The sequence below is a fragment of the Lagopus leucura genome, unplaced genomic scaffold, assembly GCF_019238085.1.
Source record: "Lagopus leucura isolate 7727_CA_CO unplaced genomic scaffold, USGS_WTPT01 Super-Scaffold_100014, whole genome shotgun sequence".
In the NCBI taxonomy this organism is placed as follows: domain Eukaryota; kingdom Metazoa; phylum Chordata; class Aves; order Galliformes; family Phasianidae; genus Lagopus; species Lagopus leucura.
This window is the reverse complement of record NW_024962268.1, coordinates 15,117,470-15,140,124: the sequence shown is the minus strand read 5'-3', so window position 1 is coordinate 15,140,124 and position 22,655 is coordinate 15,117,470. Positions and strand designations below refer to the sequence as shown.

General features: G+C 40.8%; 1 protein-coding gene across 4 annotated transcripts in view; it reads left to right on the top strand.

The window, feature by feature from the left end:
* Window positions 1–16,851: 16,851 nt before the first annotated feature.
* The window catches only part of EGFLAM (EGF like, fibronectin type III and laminin G domains), a 76,588-nt gene continuing 70,784 nt past the window's right edge, over window positions 16,852–22,655 (top strand). For all 4 annotated transcript variants that reach the window (XM_042875390.1, XM_042875391.1, XM_042875389.1 and 1 more), the window contains exon 1: window positions 16,852–16,975. In XM_042875390.1, the coding sequence (XP_042731324.1) occupies window positions 16,873–16,975 (103 nt within the window). In that variant the 5' untranslated portion in view covers window positions 16,852–16,872. The remainder of the gene's footprint in view (window positions 16,976–22,655) is intronic.

Below are 22,655 nucleotides of genomic sequence, written 5' to 3'. Positions count from 1 at the left end.
GAAAATGAGAGAACTACTAATTCACTGCTCTGCATGTATTCCTTTTCTTTGCTAAAACATATGTTAATTGAACACTTCAAGTAACTTTGATATTCAGTCTTTATGGCTTCCCATAAATGTTTCTTTTAAGAACTGTGAACCAGAGAGTGTATCTTCTCCAAAGAACTGTAATTCTGAGCTGGTTCCTTTACCCTCATCTTAAATCAAATCAGAAAGAACCTTCTTCTTTCCAGCAGTCTCCCTAGCCTTGATCAATGTCCTCTGACCTTAACTTCCTCTTCCCCTTCTGCTTATTCCTTTCCCTTTTTCCCTTTCGCTTCCTTTTTCCATTTCCCTTTTTCTTTCCCTTTTCTTATCCTCCCTCTCTCCTTTTCCTTTTCCCTTCTTTATTACTAAGGATAAAAAAGAGATTATCTGTGTAGAATTTTCTTGGACTTCCCTCCGAAAAGAATTTTCTGATTCCCTGTGATGAATGCTGTATAACCATAATATTAAGATGTAAATGCCAGCACTGCTTTCTTGCATGCAGCCTCCACTAATATTTCTTTTTCTTCTTTTCTCCTTGTGAATCATATTGGCTATGGAATTAGCTTGAGAATGAATTTCCCATGTCAATTGTTAATTAAGTGTATTTTCATGCACTGTTTAATTGACTAACTTGGTATGCTCATTCAGTCACTAGAAGTTATATGTTACACATCTCCACCAACTGAATTTAAATCAATTTTTAAAAACAGTAGTGAAAACTGATGTATGTACAGTGGATGAAGAATGTCTTTCCACTGAGATACCCTACAAGTGTGGCAAAATTAACTATTAAAATCTAATCAAAATCCTGGTTCTCTGTTATGTTGGGAAGAAAAAGAGGAACACTGCTGCCATTACTTTTTTCTTTAGCAATTCCTTCCTTGCAAATGGAAAAAATATGGTTTCTCATCTCTGCCTGGTTGCATGTGAGGAAAAGCAGCCATTACAGTGGGTACTTCATATCTAACTTGGTTGCAACACTCTGAGCTGGAGGGCAGGAACAAGGGCAGCATCAGCTATAGTTGCCAGCTGGTGCCAGATCTTGAGCCAGGGAGAAACTGCAGCCTTCCCATTTAATTTATTTACACAGATAAGAGTGAGTGGATGGTTGCAGTCCCTTTGTTTAGCAGAACTGCTTTTGAAAAGGCAAATGTTCCACTTGCTTGCAGCTAACAAATTGCTAACTATTTATGTGTGCTTTCCTTTTCTGTTGTAGTTATTTTCTGGGGTTCACTTCCTCACAGTTTTAAGTTGGTTATTATTCTCCAAAGTTTTCCACAACAGACCCTACCTGACTCATCAGCTCCAAGAAAACAGCGCAGCCTCCCTAGGGCTGTCCAATCTCCACTAAGCTGGACAAGAGGAAAGCTTCACTCTGGTTGAAGACCAGTGTGTAGACTTCAGCCTTACTTCCTGCTCCCCTTCTTCTGCCATGTTCTGGAAAAACATGTATCTGTATTTTTTCTATGTGTAATTTTTTACCCTGTCTGTCTTCATCCCCCTGAGGTGGCTGGCTTGCTCAGGAATTAGAGGAAATCTTTTTTTCTCCACTCTCCTTCTGCTGCTTTCCTTGCATATATAGGACACAGCTTTTTATCTTATAGAATCATAGAATGGTTTGTGTTGCAAGAGACCTTCAAGATCATCTTGTTCCAACCCCCTGCTATAGGCAGGGACACCTCGCACTAGACCAGATTGCCCAAAGTCCCACCGAGCCCAACTCTGAATGCTTATGATATTGGAAAAATGAAATTATTTTTATTTACTTGGACCTTTGAGTTGTGGTGGTGAAAATTTAGCTCTTAAGCAGCACGTCACAACAGTAAGTAAATAAATAGACCCAAACCGTCTCCAGCTTTAACAAATCCCTACACCCTAGCATGATCACTTCTGAGGCTCTGGCTGAAGCTAACTGAAAAGATCTGTTCACAGTTTAATTTCTAATTGCTCTGGATGACATATGAAGTATCTTGTGTACTTAGAACATGAGTAGAGAATTTAAATACTTATAACATGTCTGGGTAGCTTTTAGTGAGAAAGAGAATCCATGAGCCCATACCAAACTGCATGATTACATTCTCAGATTCCCTTTTTTTTTTTTTTAATTTGAAATCCTTCTTGTTCAGAGTAAGATGATTATTCAAAGTTTTACCCCTAAAACAATTTTATTTTTTGTTTTTCTAGCACTTAGAAACAATGGGTTTGCAAATAACAAGAAAAGTGGTTACAGCATGTGATTGTAAACATATGCTGAGCATGTCTAGAAGGATTGCCACAGCCATAGTCACCAAGTCTATTGCACTTGAAGGTCAGAGTCCTACTAATTGGGTTCAGATATCAGTGCTGCTGTAACTGCTTTAAAGAACAGCTTACTGTCGTGTGGTTGTGTTTGTGCGAATTTTTGGGTGTGGGTTCTGGGCATTGGCAGCAAGTGGTTCTGCAGGGTGACTGTGAGTTGCAGCTTGAAGATAAGGGCAGTGCAATGCCAGGGACATCAGAGGAGGCAGAGCACGCAGACACCCTGCTCCTGCGGCTTTTTGATTGTGTTGGACAGAGAAAATAGTAGTAAAATGAGAATTAAAGTCTGCATCAAAATCATTATCAGTTTAATAATGAGTGGAAAGGTTGTAGTATTGGTTTTCAGCAGTAAATACTGATGTAAAACTTCTCCAAATTAAGATGAAACCATGTTATTCTCCCAGTTATGTGCCACTTGTGCAACACCTGGTAGATGGGGTTAAGCAAGATCTTGAAGAACGGTCAGGCTATGGAAGGGAGAGGCATATGCCTCTTGTTGCGCAGAGAGATTAGAACAGTGAGCCTGGGGTAACTAGAATTTTATTGCATGTGAAAAGAACAGTATTAGACAGATCTATGTTTCTCTCTCAGCAGAAAATAGCATAGCTTACTTACAGGAATAGAAACAAATCAAAGAAAAATGATTCTTCCAGGAAAGCTACAAAGCAGTTCTTGAGGGTAGAGACCTGAATATACCAGCAAAGCATGGATCAATACATTTTAAACTGGTTTCATCCAAGAACCGGTGTGATGTCTCACAGGTACAATACAATGGATACAGACTTCTATCTGTTCTTTTTGCTAGTAAAGTATGTCTGGGAGCCTGTAAATATTTGACATGATTTTATAGAAATTTCTTTGTTTTGTACTTTTTTCTTCATTATATATATATATATATATACACACATTAACATAAGTAAAAGTCAAAGAGAGAACAAACAAATATATATCTTCTCTCTGTAAAGTAAAAAAATAATACGTAGTGTAAAATATCACAATAGAATACTTTTAGTAATAGGAAGATATAATCATCATTGCCTTCCACCTGGATCAGATGAGAGAATAAGGCTTGAGAGTCTTGTGGAAAGGCTTGGAAAACACTAACAATACTCACATGAGAACATTATTACATGTATAGGCTATTAATTTCTATTTCCCACACTGCTGTAGACCAAACCCCTGGTCACTGGAGAAGGCTGTTTTTTCTGAAGCTGTCACGGCGTCAACTCACAGAGGATCTGACTTAACATACTACAAAAGATGGTATGGTTGATGTTACAGAGGGCACATATGGGTGCTGTGGAACTAATGCCCTGTTTCATTGTTGGCCCACAACATCAATGGCAGATTTTGATGGGATGGCAGTGGAGTCTGAACCTTCCTACCAATATCCCATCACATTTTGTTACTGTGTGACAGATGGCAGCAGAGGGGCAATCTGACAGAATGGCATCTGACATGAAAGTGCATATGAAGCAAAGGTGTGTCACTGAATGCCTCCATGTGAGAAACGTGGCACTCACTGACATTCATCAACACTTGCCAAATGTTTATGGTGTTTATGATGTGAACACAGTGAGGTAATGGGTGGTGCTTTTCAGCAGTGGTGACAGAGACAGGAAAGACAAGCCACATTCTGGACAGCCATGGACAGCTGTCACACAACAAAATGAGGAATATCTTGATCAGCTTGTCCATGTGAATCAAAAGATTACTTCTAGGGAACTATGTATGGAGCTGAATAATAACCTCAGTACCTCAGAAACAATGGTGGCAAAGCTGGAATATCACAAAGTTTGTGCCAGGCAAATCAAGTTGTTCTCACACTGCAACAGAAAGAGTGCAGTGTGCATGCTTGTCAGGACCTATTGACTCAGTGTGGGGCTGAAGGTGGCAATTTTCTGGATCGCATCATTAGCAGTGATGAGACATGATGTTATCATGATGAGCAGGAATCAAACTGGCTGTTTATGAATGGCAACATGGGAATTCCCCATCAAAGGAAAAGTTCAAGACACAGCACTCAGCAGGTAGAGTAGTAGCCATAACTTTCAGCGTAACCTTCATATGTTTATATCCTTACTGGCCATCTGTCCATTCAGCAGCAGCAATGCTGACATCTTAAATGGTGGATGTAGAATCATGACATTTGTAGTAATTGCTGCAAATCTAGATAAAGCCACAAGCTGGTAAGTTATTTAGCAAAAAATGACTCGGTATCTCCTCTTTATAACATCCATGGATTTTCTGCATCCAGCAGCCATGAGATTTGATTCATTTATGTGTAGGGCTCTTTTGTAAAAAAAAAAAAAAAAGAAACAAATAAAAAATAGAAAAAATAAAAAAAAGATAAAAAGGCTAATAATGTCATTTAGAAACTAGAATACTGGAAAACAACCTGGTTCTTTGCACTTACTCTGTAGTTATTTTTATGCTCTTTATCACTCCTCTGTCTTGAACCTGATTTTAAACTGAAAAATGGTAGTATAAATCCAGTATAGCTCCATTGATACAGTTAGACATGTATAGATTACTATGGGTACAAGCTGTGGTATTTTAATTTTTCAAGCAGCGTAAAGGTCCGTACTTACTTCCTTCTCCAAAGAAGGTAATTTATCTAATTTCTGATAGAACTAATCACTTACTAGAACATAAACATGAAGTAGGTTGCTGTTAGATATAGTTAGGGCAACCATTTGTCTGGATTTTCTTCTTCTGTCTGGAAATTTTGTCTGGGCAGAATTTAAGAGCTTTTGCACATTTTCTAGGATTCTTGTGTACGTGCTTCGGAAAGGAAAATCTGCTTAAAAACGCAATTGTACAGATTAAGTATTTATATTACAAAGTTTTGTAAAACAAATTAATTTTAAAAAGATGTGACATATTTTAAGGAAGTCCCTCATGAATGTAAAGTTCTCAGGCCTTAGAATATGAAATATTAAAAGAAAAAAGAAAGATATTTTTTCCCCTTTAATCATTTATTTTTAGTGTTCCTGCTGGTGTAGGGAACCTGCTTTGGCAGGGGGGGTTGGACTCAATCTCTGGAGGTCCCTTCCAACCCCTACAATTCTGTGATTCTGTGATTCTGTTGCCACTGATTTAGTTAATCCTTAACGTTACCATCCTTGTTGCATATCTGCGCAGATGTTACTACTGAAGAAGAGGGCCTATTAATCTGTAGCACATGCACCTGATGAATCACAGACCCACAGAATCATAGGGGCTGGAAGGGACTTCTAGAGATGATCCAGTGCAACTCCCCTGCTAAAGCAGATTCCTTTACAGTGGGTTGCACAAGAAAGCCTCCAGGAGGGTTCTGAATGTCTCTGGAGAAGGAGACTCCACAACATCTCTGAGTAGCCTGTTCCAGTGCTCTGTCACCCTCAAAGTAAATAGTTTTTTTCCTCATGTTCAGATAGAACTTCATATTTCTAGATTGTGCCCATTACCCCTTGTTCAGTCTCTGGGCACCATTGAGAAGAGCCTGCCCCCATCCACTTGATTCCTGCTCAGATAACTGAACAGAGCAGTCAGTAGGAGGCCAGTCGCAATCAACTTCTCCCTCTCTTGTCTTCATAAGCTCAAGCATAATTCACTGCCTTTGAATTCTGTAGTAGAAAATAAATCTGATGTGTTCTTCTTCTAGCGTTCATGTGAGATTTCTGAACTCACTAAGACTTGCCACGCTAAATGCTGCGCCGAAAGCAGTGTTGTTCAGAGACATTCATACTGTTAGGTAGCTCAATAGAAAGTTCTGCGTTTGTGCCAATCATAAAATGGGAAGTTCCTCAATTACAGCAGCTGCCCCTTCTGCCTTCATTCAATTACAATGGAAACAGTGGTTGCAGCTTCTTGTAGTCTCACGCAGAGAGTTGCTATAAATTATGACCTAAATCCTTACCACTGACAAGACAAATGCAGTATCCTCTGAAGCCACTAGAAGTATTTCCACAAACTGCGCTGGCTTTCAATCAAGCACAGTAAGGCTATTGCAATAGTAAGGTCTGCAGAAGTATGTGCTCTGAGTTACAATGTGTCTTATTCATATCAGATCAGCAATAACAAATACTAATCCAGAGAAAGGTAGAACTCACATTTAAATTACTTTCCATCCGTTTTCTCTGATGGATGAGAAAATGAGCAGTTTGAAGATGAGGAGCTGGAAGAGGGAGCTGCTCGCTTATCACATCTCAGCTCACATTCTCACTCAGTGAGGAAGTTTCTTGCTGTGCTCTGTGGCGTTTTTGTACGGATGGGGACAGGCAGTAGTTTGATGCTGGGAGGTGACTGAATGTTCTTCTGAAATTTCATGTGTAGCTTTTGGTTCAAAACCACTCCTTCACAGAGAGTTACACTTGCTCTTAGTATGCCTTGTTTCTCAGCAGGCAGCAGAAGAGAAGCTAAGGGCAGGAATGTCACTGTTGATGCCAGAGAGTTAAGTTTTGTGGAAAATAAGCTCAAGATGCATTGGTGGGCTGTATCACACCACCTCACACCATGATTTGAACGCTGAGTGGAAATACATGCCCCAGAACCAATCCTTAGCATTAGAAATATGTCCTGGGAGCATCTGGCCTTGTATTTCAAAGACTGAGTCTAAGGAAATTGAGATGCAAAAACAGGCCAGAGAGCAGGACAGCTGACCAACACTTAGGCAGCTTTAAATGCACTAGACTGAACATTGCACATGATATCATGACATCATTGCACATGACAGCTGCCCTGTACATTGATCAACTTCAAACCTATTAAGCTAACAGAATGGTACCCTGTTCTTATGGAAATACATTACAGAGTGGCAGTATTTTCCACATACAGTTTTGCTGCAAATCAAAAGAGTTTAAGCTTGAAACATGAATCCACTGCATAAACATTGTAAATAAAAGTGAAAATGGACGATGTACTTACCTTGTCCATATAATCTGCTACTAACATATTCATTTGTGGTCTCATGGTAAATAAAGTCTCCCAGCTTTGATTTATTAACAGCCTCATCAATTAGTGTGCTAGTGATGGCCTGCAAACCATCATGTTTAATAACCAAAGATGAACTTGTCACTCAAGAATTTGATGAAATTAGTATTACCTCATGTAGATGAAACAAAAGAAAGCTGTTATACTCTGCAAAATATCTTGTAGCCCAAATAGTAAGAATAATGATTTTATGATAAACTCAGCCTATCATTAACTCACTAGTATCACATTTATATATGAGAGAAGGGGTGGTGGGTGGGAAAATTCTCCTGGCAAGAAGAAGATAAAATCATTTCAAGTTAGGTTTCTGAAATAAATAATGCAATTTTCTTGTGTTTTCTTGTCTAAAAAATAAAGATCTCTTATTTTCTTCACCATGCAATCCTATCCTGGTTCTGTCAGTATCTTAATGGCCTACTGATTGGATTTTGCTACCTGCTATATTTAAAGAAGTATTGCTCTGTTAGAGCAATCATGAAAAACTACTTTTAAAGATATTTTTAAAGTTTTATGAGTTTTCAGAAGCTCCATAGAATCTTATCATACTCAAAGATAGCTGGAACTACCTCTACATGGTTATTTTTGTGTTTCTGAGACACTGAGTTATTTTGTGGCAAATGAACTTTTCAGTGATCTCTGGAAAAAGGAGAAACATTGAGACATCACTGAGAAGAATTACTTGGAGATCTCTTGTCTTTTATGTTACTGAAACTTGCAAGACCATGTGATGCCTAGAAGTTTTTTAATATTCAGTCTTAGGTAAAGTGGAATGTGATAGTGTTGCATATGAGGTGATTTTGTGTTCAGAAACAAAGACTTCAAGAGCATGACTGGGTTCCCACAATGTATGTAGTGCTCATTCTGTGGATCTGTAAATCATCTGACTTAGAAAGAAAATTCATCTTCTTCAAAGTTTCTCTATTTCCTCCAACACTATTTGCTCCTGATGGAAGAAGCAAAAGAGACTGACCAAGCTACAAGAACTTGTGGTCTTCCTCTTCTTGACTGGCCTTAACAGAAGTGTTATTCTTTCTGCAGATCCATCCTTTATGTCTCTTTTCTGCACGTTGAAGAGGTGAACATGAAGTGGAAAATTAAGTAATTCCCTGGGACGTGGTGTTACTGAACAGGCCCCACAGATGAGCAACAGAAATGAGGCTTCATACATTTACTCTTCTTATCTGTTGTGGTTTCACCCTGATGGTCAGCTAAACTCTACTACAGTTGCTCTCTTACCCTCGTTCTTCCTCTGAAGAGAAAACACAATGCAAAAGGGCTCAAGCATTGAGATAAGGACACTCACCAATTACTACTGTGGGCAAAACAGGCTTAGCATAGGGAGATTAATGTAATTTATCGCAGTGAAAACTAAAAGCAAACTAAAAATGATGCCTTGCCCCTATCTACCCTCACCTACCTCATCCCTCTGAGAGGCACAGGGGGATGGGGCTATGATCAGTCCATAATGCTTCATCTCTGCAGCTCCCCCATGGTCACTAAGCCCCTGTTGCATGGATCACTCCTACAAAATACTGTCCTTCCCCATCTGATTTTCATGGGCTTTCCACACGTGGCAGCTCTCAAAGCACTGCCCCAGCACAGCTCCATACCACAGGGACCACCCTTCACGCACTTTTCCAGCACTGCTCTTGGTCGGCAGCAGCTCCCCCAGCCTACCTGCCCCACAGCAGACTGCTCGCCATGGGCTGCAGCTCCTACTCAGGACTGCTCCTGCAGGGGCTCTCCATTGGCTGCAGCCTCCTACAGACCTCCTCCTCTGCTGCACCATGGGCCCCTCCGTTGGCTGTGTGTAGAGTTCTGCTGTGTGTGGTGCCCATGGGCTGCAGGGGACAAGCTGCTCCACCTTGGGCCTCTCCTGTACTGCAGGGAACTTCTGCTCCACACCCAGAGCACCTCTTGCCCTCCTTCTGCACTGACCTTGGTGCCTGAAGAGCTGGCTGCTTCTCTCACTTTGTCACTCCTCTCTCCCAACTGCTGTTGCACAGCAGTTTTTCTGCTTTCCCAAAGCACACCCAGTGTGGCTCATGGCTCAGTTCTGGCAGCAGTGAGTCCCCTTTGGAACAGGAGAGCTGACTCCGCTCTGACATGGGGCAGTGCTGGGCTCTGCTCACAGAACCGATCACTGCAGCCTCCTGCTACAAAACTTTGCCACATAAACCAAATAAAGTTGTGATTTGCATCACAGAAATGACATCAGTGTAAGGGTGAAGTGATAAACTGGGGGCAGTATTCTCTCCTTTAATCTTTATTTTTCCCTAATAGAGATTAATGAAAGTCATAATACTTCTGCACATGAAGTAGAAGTGGGCAGCAGCACACTTGTCTCTAGTGTATGTGCACCTCTTCCTGCAGAACAGGAATTAAAGCAAGTTTGAAAAAGTTACAATTTGTGGCATTTTTTATGACTTGTTTCTGCAGAACTCACCTCCTTATTAACTGCAAAAAAATCCAGCAAGTCCATTAATAGATTTTGATGTAAAATATGGATAGGTGATCTGTCTTTGATGTCTGGCTTTATGATCTGTCTCTTCTTTCCTCACTCTGAAATCTGTATCAGGAAATTAGGAGGAATACCCCCAGGAAATCATGTCATAAGCGGGAAAGCAGGAACTACATGCTGGTCTGTGAAACTTACACATGAGAGGAAGAGAAGAGCATATATGTGTGTTAAATATACATAAAATAGAAAAACAATGAAAGTAACTCTTTGAAGTCTTATTTTTTTTGAGAGCAGTGTGAAGAAATGGGAAAATAAATACAAAGATGATATTCTGAAATCTCCAAAGCACTGTGAATCATTCATTTTTTTTTCTGTATCATCATCATAAACTGGGAAGAAAGAAAAGCTGACACTGGGCAATGCATCATTCTCCCAACATCTCCCAGTCTTGCAAATACTGAATATGTAATGCTAATGCCAGCAAGCTTTGTGTCTAAAGCTATGCTTAGATTTGTAAAATAGCTCATTTGTTCTTTCCACTTCTTTTCATTACATTTATCATAGGTCCCAAGTCTGGCAAGAATTCACTTACTAACAAGAAGAATGTGCTTTGTTAAATCACAAGGAACATAACTTGTAAATAATTGACCTGAGAGGAGTTGGTGAGAGAGATGTATAACATTACACTTAGATGTTTCGGTGATAATTTTTTTAATTTGGATCTTTGTGCTTCTGTTATTTCTTTGAGAGCTGAATAAATGTCAACATAAAGAGCTTTCTGAGCTCAAGACAATGCATTCTCCATCTTACCTAAACAAAACAATAGCAGACAAAAAGAGAAGGAAAGCAAAGTTATTAAAACTGGAAACTATAAATCTTTAAACAACTCTGATAGAAAGAATAGGCCAACAACTTTATCATAAACCGCAAGCATAAGGTTTGGCTTTTACAAGCTATTGCTCATGTTGCTAGCCCTATTGCAATGTGCCTCCTTGTGTTACAGTTCTGCCTATCCTGAGATTAAGTTTACTCAGGCTGGGAGATCTTTGGAACATATCTTTAGGAATTTTTAGCATAGTGCCATCATAACCCATGGTTGATGCGATGTAAAATTATTTGTTATGCAAGTAATTTATATAATATTACTTATGAACATAAATATTAAATGAGTTTTTGGGATAAAATTTTAGCTTTGGAACACACAGACTACAACATCCACTTTGGAGTGCTGGCACAAAAGAGTGACTGTGCTCACTGCTCATAACACATTTAGTTTAAATTATGAACAAGTATTGAATTGGGCCCACAAGTGAAAGGAAGAAGCACTAAATGTTTATCCTGGCCAATACTATTGTTTTTAAAGTATAATGAATACTAATTTTTAATTTAAAAATTGTGCTGATTCTTGACAAAGTGTTATCCTATGACTAATCCTCAGGGAAAGAACCTTAGGGGCTCAATTCAGATCCAGATCTAAAATCAGTAGATGGTGTCAGAAGTTAAGAACCTAATAGGATAAATTCAGCCCTTCATCATTTCAAGTTACTTCTGCTCTATGTGATTCTCTACCAGTATCCTAAAAAGAAACCATACTAATTCTGCAGGAAGACAAGCGTTTCCGCAAACCTTACTCCTTAGGTTTGTTGGGAAGCTTGAGCTGCTCAACAGAGCCTCTTTTCCTTCTTAAAAAAAAAAAAGCAGAATACTGGAGATCCTCTTTGTTTGTGCTGTGGACTTCTCTTGTACCCTGGGCAACAAAGATCTCTTAAATACTGTCTACCATCTTCTATGCAAAAAATAGGCCTATATAAAACAGTCCATTTGTTAAGCCAAAGGGAAACTGTATGCAGAAAAGTTATGACTTTAGGCAGCATATTGTAATATGCACTCTTTGCACATCTGTGCCATTATGTAAGAGATAAATGAAATAATAAGCATAAACAGCTACGGTATTGCAAGATAAGTAATTACTTATTTGTTTTGTTGTTTTTTGTTTTTTGTTTTTACCAGTTAGGCAAGCATTTATTATAATGATTAGTAGTAGATGCAAAGAATATACACATTCATGAAAAATTACTGTTTTCTAATTGAATTATAATAAGATACAAACCACTGTGATTTGTTTGTTTTTGTTATAAAACTAAATGTGAGTTGTCAAAATAAAGTTTGCTTGTTTTAAGTGATGTTTACATTTTTTAAACTTGTATCTGAAAACTGGTAAGCTAATGGTTCTTCTATTACCATGCATTTATCAAGTTGCTATATTCAACAAATAAATCCCCAGGTCCATATAATATTAAATGTCAGCACATGCATATGATGATATAACACATATTTAATATTTCATGTTAGAGTTATTATCATGATGGTGAAATATGTAAATTACCTTAGCACACCTTAAAAGCTCAAAGAGGTAAAATTTGCATTGAAATTTCTATGCAAATGCCATTAATAAGTTCTGCTTGGATTTTGGTACCCTCAGAGAGTTTTACTGGAGAGGTTCCAACACAACTTTCTTCAAATCTAATCAGGATGGAGTAAAAGTAAAAATATAGATAGAGAGAGAGTGAGAGGGAAAGATAAGCTGCAGAAAGAACTATGAGATAATTGACTAGGTTACATATAAGAAGAAACTGCAACAATGACACCCAGAGTACCTTATTTTAGGTTATCCTTTGGTATTTCCTATCATATTTAAAGTCCAAGAGAAAATGTGTACATGCTGAATGTTTCCTGCAGTCTCTGAGAGCTTTATGCACTTCTTTTATGCACTTTCTGTTCCAGGTACTGGACAGACCAATCAGAGTGAAGCATTACTGGACCTAATGCTCACCAATATGGAGGAGATCATGAAAAAGGTAAAGATCAGAGGCAGTTTGGGCTGAGTGACCATGCCCTAGCTGAGTTCATGATCTCGAGGAATACGGGCCCAGCAAAGAGCAGAGGCAGGATCCTTAACTTCAGCGAGCAAACTTCAGGTTGTTTAGGAAATTTATGGATGAGATCCACTCAGAAATGATCCTTAGGGACACAGGAGCAGAACAGAGCTGGCAGCTCTTTAAGAATACTTTTCTGTGAGCATTAGAGCTCTCCATCCAAACCATAAGAAATCAAGCAGAGGAGGCAAGAAACTATTATGGCTGAGTAAGGTTCTGCTGATCAAAAGAAGGGGATGATGAAATTATACAATTTTACAACAGTTCATGAGGTGGAAGCAGGAACAAGCAGCCTAGGAATAATACAGGGATGCTGTCTGGATATTCAGAAATGTGATCAGTAAAGACAAAGTGCAGGTGGAACCATACTTGGTGAAGGGTCCAAAATAAAAAGAAGGTACTACACTGATCAGACAGGCAAAGGAGAGAATACTTCCTTTGATAAATGAAAAGGGAGAACTGGCTTCAACAGACACGGAGATGGCTGAGGCACTCAACAAGTTCTTTGCGTCAGACTTCATCAGCAGTCAGGTGTTCCATGCCTCTCACATCTCTGAACTTCTAGGCTGGAGTTAAGAGAGGCCTATCCACCTCAATTATAAGAACAGAGCAAATCAGAGACTAACTTATGAGACAGAATGTGTGCAAGTCCATGGGGCTGAACTACATGCATCCCAAGGTCCTGAAGGAAGGGCAACTAATGCCATCTCCGCAGGCTTCTGCAATGCCTTTAACTTGGAGAGGTAAAGATTTCAAGTCTGGACTATTAGGTGAATAAAGAATCGGTTTGATGATCACAGCTGTGGGGTTGTAGTCAGTGACTCTACGTTCAGGTGCAGGCCAGTGATGAGTGGTGTCCCTCAGGGTTGCAGCTTCAGACTTATGCTCTTCAACAACTTTGTCAATGACACAGATATTGGAATTGAGTGTACCCGTACAAAGTTTGTGGACAATGCTGAGCTGAGTGGTGTAGTTGACACAAAAGAAGGAAGAGATGCTATACAGAGGGAGCTGGACAGAGTTGAAAAGCAGGCCCACATGTGAGGTTCAAAAAGACCGAGTACAAGGTGTTGCACTTGGGTTGAGGCAATCTCAGATATGTGTACAAACTGGGAGAACTCACTGAGAGCAGCCCTGCAGAAAAGGACTTGAGGATCTTGGTAGATGGAAAACTTAATATGAGCCAACAGTGTGCACTTGCAGCTCAGAAAGCCAACTGCATCTTGGACTGCATCAGCAGGGGTGGTAGTAGGGAGAAGGAGGTGACCTTCCCCCTTTGCTCTGCCCTTGTTAGGTCCCATCTGGGCCCTGCATCCAGGTCTGGAGCCCTCAGCACAGGAAAGACATGGAGTGGTTGGAGCGGGTCTAGAGCAGGCCACAAAGATGACCAAAATGCTGGAGCACCTCTTCTGTGCTGTGAAGAAAGGTGGAGGAAGCTGGGCTTGTTTACAATGGAGAAGGCTCTGCAGAGACTTATTGTGGCCTTCCAATTCTTGAGGAGAGCTTATAAGACTTTTTGTATGATCTGATAGTGATAAGGGGGAATGGCTTTAAACTAAAAGAAGGGAAATTTAGGGTGGATGTTAGGAAGAAACTTACTCCTCAGAGGATGAAGATGCACTGGAACATATTGCCCAAAGAAATTGTGGATGCCCCACCTCTGGAGACCTTTAAGGCCGTGTAGAATGGCATCCTGGGCAGCCTGATATGGTGGGTGGCAAACCCTCCTGATCAGATGGGTTGGAACCAGGCGATCTTTAAGTTAAGCTAAACCAGTCTGTGATTCTATGATTCTGTGAAATCCATGAAAAACACTTAACGAAAATCAACAATATATTATGGTTGATTAGACACAATGCTGCATTTTCAGAATTTGGCTTTTCAAAAACTGTAGATCATGAAGAAAAAAAATAACAAAATTTTTGAGACTTCATTTGAAGAGAGAAAAATCCATGTTTCACAATTATGAAAATATGCACATACATTATTCTTAAGTTCCTTAACTGAGTTACAGTATCATCATGGAAACATCTATAAAGGAGTAAAATCTTATATACCTTCATAAATGCTCCCTTTTCTTTATTTTTAGTCCAGAAGACTTCAATGATTTTCTTTTAATCTTATTCTGGACCACATATTTCCACATATGGAACTTCCCTGGAAAATGCTATAAATTCATACACTCCTTTTATTGCAAATATCTTTCAAATGAAGACAAGGCCTAGAACAAAGACATGTTTTTTTCCCCATGAATCACAATGGAAAAGCCTGCTAACCTCACTTAACTGCCCACAGAGAAAGAATTCCATACTTGAACTAAAGAGCCTTTGGATTGACATCCTGTTTTATCTTTTCTTAGCATAAAATTGCTTTCTCAGGGATTTACTGTTAAATCAGATGTTGAAAATAATTGTAGGGTTTTTCTTTATTTATTTTTATTTATGTTATGAATGGATAACCGTGTAGATCACTGCTAAAAATTTTGTTGTCCTAAGACTTGATGTGTCCACAGTAAGGTTCACAGAAATAGAGAAAGACAGAGTTCATTTTCTATCATGTGAAGTGCAAACCAAAAGGGAATTTCTGCCATTGGGTCCTGCACTTTTATACATGCTGTGATTCCTCCAGCTCTGCATAGGAAGGCTGGATGATAAGAGCATGTGGCATCTCAAATACGCAAGCAGAGCTATTCTTCATCTTCAGTCTCTTACAGCCTTGGACATGCTCTCCCTATGGGGATCTTTCCAAAATTCACATACTGTGCTCTCCATGGGGACCAGCCTTCTGTCTCCTTACCTCATCCCTGGAGTAGGCAGGAGATGTCCTCTCCACCACCTCTAGTGACAACTTTGATTTCCCCCCTCAAACAACTTCTTGAAGCTCTCATTGAGTTTTTAAAGGACGTGTGCACCAACTCCCTTTCTCTGATGTTCTGTCCAAAAGGGCTTCATCGCTGTTTCCTTGTCTGTCCTCATATCTTGAAAGGTTACAGCTTTCCTTCTTCTCCTGTCTCAGCATTATTCCTGCAGAACTTTTCTTCCAATCTCTTACATTTTTCCTCTCCCTCCTCCCACCCTATGTCATAAAATTAGAGACTGGAACTCACTAAACAAAGTATTAGTGTTAGAAATTGAATAACGTTCAGAAAGAGACTGAATGAATATGCATAATTTATATGGACACCCAAACCAGTCAAAGTTATCAAAGTGAAGAGCAAAACAAATAACTCAAGTTCATTTCAAAAACAAAGCCTACACAAACCCTACAGACGTAACAACTCTGATGTTTCAGGGTTTAAACTAACGAGGATTAGGATGAGACCTAAAGCAGAGTGCAGGTAATCCTACATCTGCCTAAGGCAAAGTTTCTTGCAACTTCCTCTATTTGTCAAGTGTCCAAAAAAGATTTACTGGAATAAATGGATTTGGGTTTTTGTCCCATGAACAGTATTGCTCCAAAAAGGGTGTCTGACTGTTTCCTGCTCAGTTTCTCCTGTCTTTTCCCCCTGGATCTTCAAACTCCATGACTTCCCCTTGCCTTCCTCACTTCATCCCTCTAATCTCCATCGAGTGTCTATATTAGTCTGAGTGGCTGGGATAGGTCTCAGCCTCCATCTGGGGTGATTAAACTTAATTTATCTTCTTACCTCAACAACAACTTCCTCATCGAATCCTCTGCTTATCTTGCTCCAGTACTCGGCTACCCCTCCAACCCCATCCCTCGCAGGGAATCCGGGCAGGAACCCTAAGCGTCAACGGACCTCCGGAGCGACGAACAGCCAAACCGGGGTCTCGGAGGAGAGCAGAGGGCCGAGGACATCCCAGGCTCAGGGGCGGGGTTCCGCGTGGCCCCGCGGGGCGCCGGGCGAGGGACGGCACCGCGGCGTCGCGGGGCTCGGGAGCTCGGAGCTCTCCGGGCCACGGACCGACGTCGTCCCGCGGGGAGGTGCGAGCCGAGCCTCGCGCCGCCGCCCACCCCGGGGGCGGCTGTAATCCTATCAAAGGGCCGGCCCCGGCCTCCTCCTCCCCCGCTTCCCTTCCCGACCCTGCTCCCCGAGAGGGTAAAAGCCGCTCCGCTGCGCGCCGCGCCCTCCTGGCCCTGCTCCCCGTCCGGCTGCCGCGCAGAGGGGACGCCGGCCTCGGCCCCCGGCCTGGGCGGCGGGGGAACGTGGAGCACATGGAGGTGCCGGGCCGCTGTCGCCTTGCCTCGCTGCTGCTGCTGCTGGCTTCGTGCATCGGCTGCACGGCCGCGCCGCGGAGGAGCATCCCCCGGCGGCAAGGTAGGGATTCCCGCCGGGGATGCGGCGGGTGCTCGCGGAGGGAGACAGACTGCTCCGAGAGCTCCGAGAGCTTCGGCTTGAGCGCTCCGCGAAGTTTCGGGTCCCTTTACAACTGGCGTTCCTTGGAGCACCCTTCCCTTGGGCCGGGCGGGAGCGTCCAGTCGGGCGACTCCGAGCACTGAAAGAAGCCGGAGTGCTGCCCCGAGCCTCGTCCTGCTCCCCGACCTGCCCTCCCCATCGGGGAAGTGGCGGGATCAGCGACCCCTTCTCTCTTATTTTCCGTACGATAACTCAGTTTACTGACCGAGACCCGGCTGAAGCCATGAGCTAAACGCTGCTTGTGTTAGCCGGAGCCCTCAACCTGCTTGCAGAGGTGGGAGGCGGTTGCCCAGTGCTGTCCTTCTGGCTGCAGGGCTGTCCTCTGGCTGTGGCAGGGACTGTGGTAGATAAAGTGTGTGTGTGACAAAGACTAGAGTATGCGAGAGAAAATAGCTGAGGAAGCAGTAATTTTATCAGAAAGCTGTACTTTATTGTGTACTGAGTGCGTCATTGGGTTCTTCACGATGCTGCCTCTCTGGCCGAGCGCTAACTGCGACCCAACCAGGGAGTTGCCGCTGGTGTCAAAAGGGTTTTGCACTTTAATCAAAGTAGTCGTTAGCGTTCGAAAGCTCGGAGCCTGGGCTCTGAGCGGCGTTTTTAGCCCCTGCAGTCTGCAGCCTGTGAAACAGCGAAGCGAGATGTAAACATTGAGATGGGACATGGAGAGTGGTGAAGTCAGGCATTCTGATACTCAGAAATGGTGTTGCTTAGGGGAAATGCTGATGCTCCAAAAGGTCTCAAAGTTGGAGACTATAGTGCAGTCTTTGGGGTCAGTGCTGATCTTATCACTGATTTTACCAGGATAAGATCAGCGGGAAATTTAATAAGTTTAGTGAATTTTGCCTCAGCTGACAAAATCACAGAATCAGACCCGTTTTGCATTCTGTGTTGGTGTTTTTTCTTTCTTTCTTTCTTTCTTTCTTTCTTTCTGTCTTTCTGTCTTTCTGTCTTTCTGTCTTTCTGTCTTTCTGTCTTTCTGTCTTTCTTTTCAGAATCAGTGCTGTGCATTCTTTTGCTCTTGTGGAATAAAAACAACAAACACAACAATATGCCAGTGCAGCTGGAAACTTAATACTTAAATACAGCCTGATCTTAAAGCGCTTACTGGACAGATGGCTAATTTTACTGGTCTGACCTTGTCTCTTAGGGATCTAGTCCCATGATCCTTGGTTGTCATAATAGCCACAATTAACTACTTAAGAAAATTAGGTGGAAGGTAGCTGTCAATGAGATGATTAGCAGCTTGTATTAAAGTACTGGGCTTGTGAAGCTGGGCATGGAAAAGTGTAAACTATATTTAAAGACTTTTAAATAATTTAAAAACTGTTTTTATGCTAACATACTAGCCCAACTTGCACAGTTGAATAGTACTAGTGGAAACGTAGTCCTATGCATTAAACTATTTTAGAGCTTGGAAACAAATTACTTATGGTTTTGTGGAGGAGATTAATTTAACACACTGACATTGTGTGTATCTTACTTTTGTTAGCTCCGTGTATATATGTTACTTAATGTGTACAGATTGATTCAATCATTTTTTTTCTATTTCTTTTTCCATGTAAGAAGTAACCAGTTTTATCTGGAAACAGTTTTTTTTCAGAATGTAAACTGTAAATGTGTAAACATCTGAAAATCCTCTTGTAGCAAGATTTGAAGAGGAAAGTCTTCCAGAGTGCAGCAGTACTCCATCTGCATCCTCCCACAGGCTGTTGGATGTATAGGATTCCTTGAGCCCTGCAGCTGGGTTGCATTATTATTGATGCACTGAGCACATGTGTATCAAGGTATCAAGGTTTCTCACATCTCTGTCTTGTTCCTGCTGCTGATCATATGCTGGATGGCTAAGTGCAAGACGGAGCTGTGATTTATTTGCACATCCCACAGCAGTGGATGAAGAAGAGATAAGATAGAAAGTTCTTTAAGTTTGGTGTGTTTCTTATTCAGCTTTCACTGTGCCTTTTTAATCGTGGTGGAAGTGGGTCTTGTACAGGAGCAGTATCTGGGGTGGAAGCCAAAAGTCTCACTGAGAGATGCAATAAAACTGGTTCATCTTCAATAATGAGCTGGCCAGCAGTTCTCTTGTGTCAGAAGAGATAGTCAAATACACTTCTGTTTTTCCACATTTTTCATTCAGGACTCACCTTACAAAGGCCAATCTTTCAGAAAGCAGTAGTCAGAAATGTATTAGTGAAGTTAAAATACATAGCAACATTGCCACAAATGCAGTTTGTTAAACTTCAGGAAAAAAGCTGTTGTGCTCAAATTCATAACATCCTGGTGACTGTTAAACTCATTTGAGCGTTTATTTACAGTTACAAGATTCATTCACTGCAGACAAGGAAATGGGATGCCAGACACTTTGGGAAGGGCTTAAAACAAATCCTTAGACATCGTGTGATGAATAGCGTAGTTGGGAGCAGATTAGGTGGGGATTCTCTAAATCTTGTTCTCCCTGAAGCTGGCACTTGTGCTGTTTTCTTTTTTTTGGTTTTTCGGGTTTTTTGTTTGTTTGCTTGTTTGTTTTCTTTTGATTTTGCCTTCTGCAACAGCTTCTTGCTACTTCTGCTTCAAGAATCAGTCAACTTGGACTGGAAAGGGTAAAGCTGGTCTGCAGTGTGTAACACTGCTATTGATATAAACATATCATTGGATTTTAGTAGTTGTATGATTTTAGGGAATTATAGCAGGAAAAAAATGGTAGCTGATTTCCCGTGGATATTCATGGCATGAACTTGTTGCACTATGCCGTGACTTTATTTTGTTGGTATCACGGGGTAAAATTCAAAAGCCCCGTAAAATATTTAACTTGAGTTGGACTGCATGGAGAAAATCAGATATTATTTTCTGATGCTTTGGGATTTATTATTATTATTATTATTATTATTACATTTTTTGATGAGTGTAAACAAAGAACTGGGCTAAAAATTTCCTATCTTGTGTCAATTTCCCATAATGGTAGATGTCACTGACTAGCTCTGCGAATGCAGAGAATGCAGGTGTGTTAAAGTCTGAAGGAGACTGTACAAGATTGTGATATTTCATATCAGGGTCAGATTTTCAAAAGAGCCTAGCTCACAGGTCAGCACTACAGTAAATGACTTTTTTTTCCAAAGGACTTGACCTGCAGTAGTAGAATTATTTAGACAATCTGGCTATAATAAAAGCTGCTGGATGTGGAACACTTTTGAAAATCTAGACCTGTTTAGATATCAAAATAGGTCAAGGTACCTTGACAATCCAGTCTACATATGTGGAAAATGCAGCTACCTTTGGGAAAAGTTTCTGTTTTGTTGATTTAATTATTACAAATTTTGGAGCAACATTAGAATGAATTTTAAGTCACTGTCTTAAGAAATCTTGCCTGTAAAGGATAAGGTTGAACTGGTGCTGAATAGAAAACCTATCCAAGAAGAGAAATAAGGGTAAAGTAAGTTGATGCCTGTTGCCAGGGCTGCGTTGCTGGCAGAGGTGGTTCATATGTGTGAGCTGAAACTAGTGAAGAAGTTGTGAACAATATATCTGGCGGGAGATTAATATCACTCTTTTATTGTTTCTGACATAGGTCAAAGCATGTGGTATCAGAATATTCTGTTCAGTGTCTTGAACATCAATAAATTTAAAGAAGGAGTAATTATGCATGGATTTGTTGGTTGTTTACTGTGTTTGGGTGCAACTTATGTCACAACACCGTAGGGCATTTTTGGATTGGATTTGTGTTGTAGTGCTAGGGCTCATATTCTGGTAATTGCTCCTGCCTTTGATCAGTATCGCTGACACCTCGTGCATGTGTTTCTTTGGGAGCTACTAGATTTCCTTAATACCCTCTGGAGAAGAAAATATAATTTTAGCAGGGAATGCACAGAATTATTTCACTTCAGATGTTTCTTGATATCTCACTATTAGTAGCTCATTTTGAAGTACGTTGTGGAGTCCTCAGTACAGGAGACATGGACCTGTTGGAGTGTGTCCAGAGGAGGGCCACAAAAATGATCCAAGGGATGGAACACCTCTCCTATGAGGACAGCCTGAGGAAATGGGCTGTTCAGCCTGGAGAAAAGACAGCTCTAGGAAGACGTGAGAGTAGCCTTTCAGTATCTAAAGGGCAGGCAGGAAGAAGGAAAAAGACAGACTGTTTGGCAGAATGTGTTGTGACAGGACAATGGGAAGTGGTTCCAAACTAAAAGACGGGAGATTTAAATAATATGTAAGTAAAAAGTTTTTGCAGTAAGAGTAATGAAGCACTGGAATTGGTTGCCCAAAGAGGTGGTGGATGCCGGGTCCCTGAAACTGAATGTCAGGTGTATAGGGCTCTGAGCACCCTGATCTAGCTGTAGGTGTCCCTGTTCATTTCAGGGGAGTAGGACTAGGATACCTTTAAGTGTCTTTTCCAACTCAAACAATTCTATGATTCCATGATTTTATTCATCACATGTTTTCTGTTCTGTCCATCCTGAAATCGCTGTCTTCATCTGTAAAAGGAAACTTTTCAGTGAATGAGTGCTTCCAAAACTACTGTACCACCTTCCACCAGTGTTGAGAAAGGCAAAATTAGACAACAGAGTGCTAACAATGGGTGAAATTATAGCTGCATAAGAGGTTGGTTTTCCCAGTGATTCTTTGTAGAAGAGTAGTGATGTTGGAGTTAAGGCATTAGGACGAGCCTTGGGAAATCATCCTGTCCTGAGGCTGTCAGAGATTTGCTTTGAGGGTTTGCCAGTCATTCTCAGCAGGCTTCCCATTTTAAAAAATGGAGAGGTTTTGCACTTTTATTCTTCTCCAGTCATGCCACATAAGATTGTAAGAGGACTAGGAGCATAGCTGAACCCCCTTTTTAGTCAAGGCTGATAGGTGTTACCTTATTGTGTGTTACCTTATATGTATGTTAGTGACTCCTTGTCTTCTAGAGTGCCTTGCAGAAAAAAGCTCTTTTTTTCTGGAGGATTGTTAAGGTTAAATGTAATGGCAAGACTTCTGAATACTCGTCATCTCAGAGATTCTGAGGATCAGAAGAACATCCTGTTTTAATACAGAAGATTCCAGTGTATGAGATCTCTTCAGTGCTCCACAAACTAATCAGTTAGCTGAGAGTACACCTGGGAGTTTCTCATTTCTCAGATTGAACATCTCAGTGCTCAACCTTACATCTGTTTGACTTGAGTCAGACCAGATTGATCTGGTTAATAATTTGTTTATTTCATGCACTAATAAATGTACAGTTTCAGCGCGTATTTGTAGTGAATGTGCAGCAATGATCTGTGATCATGTAATAAAAGACTTTCTAAACAACAGGCATGCAGGAGACTAAGCTGACTGTGATCCTGAATCAAATTTCCTATTTTATTTATTTTGTTCTATGCAAACAAATGACTTATTTGGGAGAAAGCAAACAAACAAACAAAAACAAAAACCTATTCTTCACAATTAATTTCAACTGAAAGGAAATACTTATGGCTAAGAACATGGAAGGGTTGATTTCTTTTTATTTTTAATTTTCAACAATACTTGCATGTAAAACCCAAATTAATTCTTTCGTATAAAACAAAGCCTTCATAACTTATAGCTGTGAACATCCAGGACACAA